Source organism: Spea bombifrons, chromosome 2 (assembly GCF_027358695.1).
Source record: "Spea bombifrons isolate aSpeBom1 chromosome 2, aSpeBom1.2.pri, whole genome shotgun sequence".
Taxonomy (NCBI): domain Eukaryota; kingdom Metazoa; phylum Chordata; class Amphibia; order Anura; family Pelobatidae; genus Spea; species Spea bombifrons.
The window spans coordinates 125,797,156-125,802,142 of NC_071088.1; the positions used below are offsets into that span (position 1 = coordinate 125,797,156).

General features: G+C 42.7%; 1 protein-coding gene across 1 annotated transcript; it reads left to right on the plus strand.

The window, feature by feature from the left end:
- The first annotated feature begins 760 nt into the window (after positions 1-760).
- Positions 761-1,765, plus strand: GPR12 (G protein-coupled receptor 12). Its single transcript, XM_053457840.1, has one exon. The coding sequence runs from the start codon at positions 761-763 to the stop codon at positions 1,763-1,765; it is 1,005 nt and encodes a 334-aa protein (XP_053313815.1).
- Positions 1,766-4,987: the final 3,222 nt, after the last annotated feature.

Below are 4,987 nucleotides of genomic sequence, written 5' to 3' on the forward strand. Positions count from 1 at the left end.
CCCCACCGCACCGCACGGCTCCCATTGTACCTCCACCTGCAGCCCCCGCTGCTGGCACTTCCATCCGGCTCTTGGACCCGCGGTAGGAGAGGATCATGTAGGCGAAGAAGCCCAGCAGCTCCATCTCAGGGTTATAAGAGCTCAAGGTGACCACATATTGAGATTGTCGCCCCCTCCCGTTGCCCCGGCCCCACGGAGAGGTGGGGGTTGCATGATTTCTGTATTTATTTGCATGGCCCGTCATTCCTCTTTCCTTTAAATTGTTTGTCTTTGTGCAAAATGGACATTTTTGGAAGCTCTGTGGACATCCAGGGACAATGTGCCTTTGATGCCATTTTCTCTGCTCATCATCATTGTTACCCCGCATTCTAAAACATGAATAAATAATAATAATACATGTATGTGATGTGTGCTCAGGGGCAGTTCATTCATTAGCATTGGGGTTTAAACCCCCCACAAGCCCCCTTACCCCTGAGTGCCCTGTACAGTGTGATCTGCACACACCTAGAAATGCCTTTATGGGGGGCATTTATTCTATTTGATTCATTTGCATGTTGGCTCTCTTTAACCCTTTTGCGGTTTGGCTGCATCAAAGAAACCCCTTGCAGGCCTAAAGAGGTAGGCGATTCATTGTGCTGGTAATGGTTTGCCCGCAGCGCCGACCTTGAAAGGGTTAAAATGATTGCATGCCGGTACGAATTCCCCCCGCTGACCGGGAATGCCTATTAAAGCTGTGTCTTTTTCGTTGAAGAAGGTTAAAATGAGTGAAGATCTGAAGGTTAACATAAGCTGGCTGCCTCGGGATCATGTAGATGCCAGCTCTCCGGAGAATATTTCCGCTGCGACCTCCTCCCCGATTCCGGTTCTAGAGCCCCAGCCCCAGCTTCTAGTAAACCCTTGGGATATTGTTCTCTGTACGTCGGGAACCCTTATCTCGTGCGAAAATGCCATCGTGGTACTTATCATCTTCCACAACGCCAGCCTCAGAGCCCCTATGTTCCTCCTCATTGGCAGCCTGGCCCTGGCAGACCTATTGGCAGGTGTTGGATTGATCGTCAATTTCATCTTTGCGTATCTCCTGCAGTCCGAAGCTGCCAAACTGGTCACGGTTGGACTCATCGCTGCCTCTTTCTGTGCCTCTGTCTGCAGCTTGCTCGCTATCACTGTCGATCGCTACCTGTCCCTCTACTACGCTTTGACGTATAACTCGGAAAGGACTGTCACCTTCACCTACGTCATGCTCGTGTTTCTTTGGGGAGCCTCTACCTGCGTGGGACTCCTGCCTATCATGGGCTGGAATTGCCTTAAGGACGAGTCGACGTGTAGCGTTATCAGGCCTCTTACAAAGAACAACGCTGCAGCTCTCTCTGTTTCTTTCCTGCTTATGTTCGCCTTAATGTTGCAACTCTACATCCAGATCTGTAAAATAGTCATGAGGCATGCACACCAAATTGCTTTGCAGCACCATTTCCTGGCTACGTCCCACTACGTCACCACGCGGAAAGGAGTCTCCACGTTGGCCATTATTTTGGGGACCTTTGCCGCTTGCTGGATGCCTTTCACCCTGTATTCTTTAATAGCTGATTACACGTATCCTTCCATATACACGTATGCCACGCTTCTTCCAGCGACGTACAACTCCATCATCAACCCTGTCATTTACGCCTTCAGGAACCAAGAGATTCAAAAAGCACTTTGGCTCATCTGCTGCGGTTGTATCCCACCCAGTGTGTCTCAGAGGGCAAGATCGCCTAGTGATGTCTGAGAAAACGTCTTCGCAAAAAAGTTTTTCTTTTTTTTTTCTTCCTTTTATTGGGGGAATTGTTAGTTTTAAAAAAAACCTGCAATATTATATATATATATAACATACATACATAATATATAAATAACATATATATATATAAAATAACATATATATATATATATATATATATATATATATAAACATAATTTATTTATATATGTATAAATTATGTTTATATATATTTTATATATATATATATATATATGTTATTTATATATATATTATGTATGTATGTGTGTGTGTGTATATATATATATATATATATATATATATGTATATATATATATATATATATATATGTATATATGTATGTTTAGGGCTTAACATCCCCGACTTGTGGACTTAACATAAACTATACGTCCATTTCATAAATGGAAATGAGTGTATTTAAGTTTGAATCGTTGCGGTGAAAATAGCAATCTAGAATTTCAAAAAAAAAGAGCTAATGTCATACAAGTGTTTTGAGGTGTCACTCAGGGTCTCGGGTTATGTTTGGGTTTTAATATATTAGAAATAATTTGTCACTAAATTGCATCATGTGTGTATAAAAAAGGATAATTGTTGCAATAACACATTAAGGAGAGAATACAGAAGATCCAGTCCCATTTAGGAGAATGACTTGAACTACAATAAGTTTACCTGCACTGAAATATTTTATTTATTTTTTCTTTGTTTTTTTTTTTTTGTTTTTTTAAATATGTAATTTTTTAAAACTTTTTGTTGATGACAACATCAAAATCAGAAAACGTGATGAAATGTACATGTTGTATTTTTCATCATCTTTTTTTTTAATTTTATTGCAAGACAGGAGGCTCATATTTGCTTGACTTTCTTTACTGTCACCTTAGCAGCAAAGTTAAAAATAGAACATTGGTAACCAATCATAAAAAAGTCCAACAGTATAAACTTGGATGCAGCCCCTCCTACTTCCTCTTTCTTTGCTGCTCACCATGAAGTCAGGTCAGCCCTATTACATTATATTTCTGTGTGATTCAGATTTATTGGATTAATTGTATATTCCGTTTTATTATTCTGCTTATATCCCGTTTTTTTGTCTGTCTATTTTATTATGGGTTTCCTCCCTTTGTCTATATATATTTTCTCACGTTTGTGAGACACTTATTTTGCACTTTCCCGTTTTTCCTCATTTCGTTTCTTTATTATTTGCCCCTCTTGGTTCTTCCTTACCTTTATCCTTTGCTGGGAGCTTGTCTCTGGCTCCTCAGCAGTGTGTTTTTCTTTCTCGTCTACTCCTTTTTCCTTTGGTATTACCGTTTGTACCGTTTGCCGTTTTTTTTCTATTGCGGCCGCCATCTTCTCAGCTCGTTCTCGTCTCGCGAGACTTCGGGCGCCATTTTGTTTTTCTCTTTACTCGGCAACGTTGCCGCGCAGTTGTAGTTTAGGATTCAGACGTGCAGGTTCTTCTCCTCGTGTTCAGCGCTGTTATTGAGCTCCTACGCCTCGTTTCAGCTACCGGAGGAGTTATTTACCTTCCGGACAGTGCCTCAGTGTATAGGCTCTCTTCAATTTAAAAAAAAAAAAAAAAAAAAAAAAAAAAGTTTACTCCGGTGAGACTTTGTTTTTTCTATACTGGAATTTTGCTCAGTGTTTCCCTGACATTATCGACAGGCTCATCCTGTAACAACCCTTTCATTGCCGTATCACAGCAGTATATTTTGCTTATTATCAATTTGTTTTTATTTGGAAGTCTGTGACTCTTTAGTTAATTCTACATTATGTCTGAGGATCCTAGTCCTTCTCAGGACTTTATTTTGTCATGGTTAGAAGCCAAATTCTCTTCCTCCATGGAGTCTCTCATAGCTAAAATGGCACATGCTGCTCCTGCTCCTGCTCCATTAGATCCCTCTCTACCGCAGGAAATATCTGATGGTGATTCAGAAAAATCTGAAGTATCCCATACATCAAAACGTCCCTGGAAAGGGAATAGTATAACTGCCGGCAAAGGCAAAGGTCCTGCAAAACGTCCCAAGTTGCTTCAGGACAGATCTCAATCATTAGAGCTCGAGGACGTTAATTCCGGGGGTGTTCTTCAACTCCTCGATGAATGGAAAGCGACATCTTCGGATGACTCGCAGCACTCAGATTTTCTGGCTACGTCCAGAGATCGTCACTCACAATATATACGTGAGTCGACCGTGGGTGAGCCCCAGCAGAAGTCTACTAATGAGACGTCTTTATTATGCCAAACCGCTTCTGCTGATACTCCAGTGCATGACCCTGCAGGGGTTATTTTATTTGAGCCATCCAACATGCGCCATCCTAAGGCTACAGAATGGGCACCTCCAGAACACCTGAGTTTATACTTACAACGATGGCTACGCAAACCATTAGATAAGGAGGTGCGTAACAAATTAAGAGCAGAATGTCCTCGCCCGATCATTCCGGGAAAAGTAACGGTCACTCCTGAATTTGACCAGAATGTGGTTTCTCTCCTCTCCCAGAGAGGTCGTGACCCACGTAAAGGATTGGAACAAGGCCTGAAATCCACGCAGGATAAACTGTTGGATATAGTGGGTCCCATTACTCAAATTTTATCTTTGGCGGACCGTGCCCTTCTTCAAGATTCTATACTAGATCCTCGACTTATCAGAGACTGGGCCCTCAGGGTCGTTTGCCTGCTAGGCAATGCAAATGTGGCTATTTCCACCGAACGTAGAAAGGCGGCACTGCTCAGAATGGATCCTCGCCTAGCGGAACTAGGCTCCAAAGAGTTGGGCTCTTCTGCCAATGGACTCTTATTTGGCGATACTTTCGTGAAAGAATTAAACAGATATGTTTCTGTCATGACATCATGGACAAAAGCCAAGTCTTCCATGCGCAAGGTCTTCAACCCAGACACCCGTTTTTCCGCCAGGGCTGGACGACAGAGGGGCCGTGTCTCCAGCCGCTTCACACCCACAGGCTCCAGGAATTTCCAGCAACAGAATACCTCTTTCTACAGAGGATCATACCGTCCACGTGCTTCCTACACCCGTGGTGGCTACAGAGGGAGAGGTTCTACACCATCTTCCAGAGGCCGCTTCAATTCCGGTAAGTACTGTGTCTCATCATCATGCTTCTCTTCCACAGGTAGCAGGCAGAATATCCCGTTCCTACCATTATTGGCAGGAGATCACTTCGGATCCTTGGGTTCTTCATACGGTAAGGGGTTATCTAATAGAT

Bases quoted from the DNA above. Each gene is read 5' to 3' on its own strand.
- GPR12 (XM_053457840.1), top strand. From the start codon at position 761: ATGAGTGAAGATCTGAAGGTTAACATAAGCTGGCTGCCTCGGGATCAT.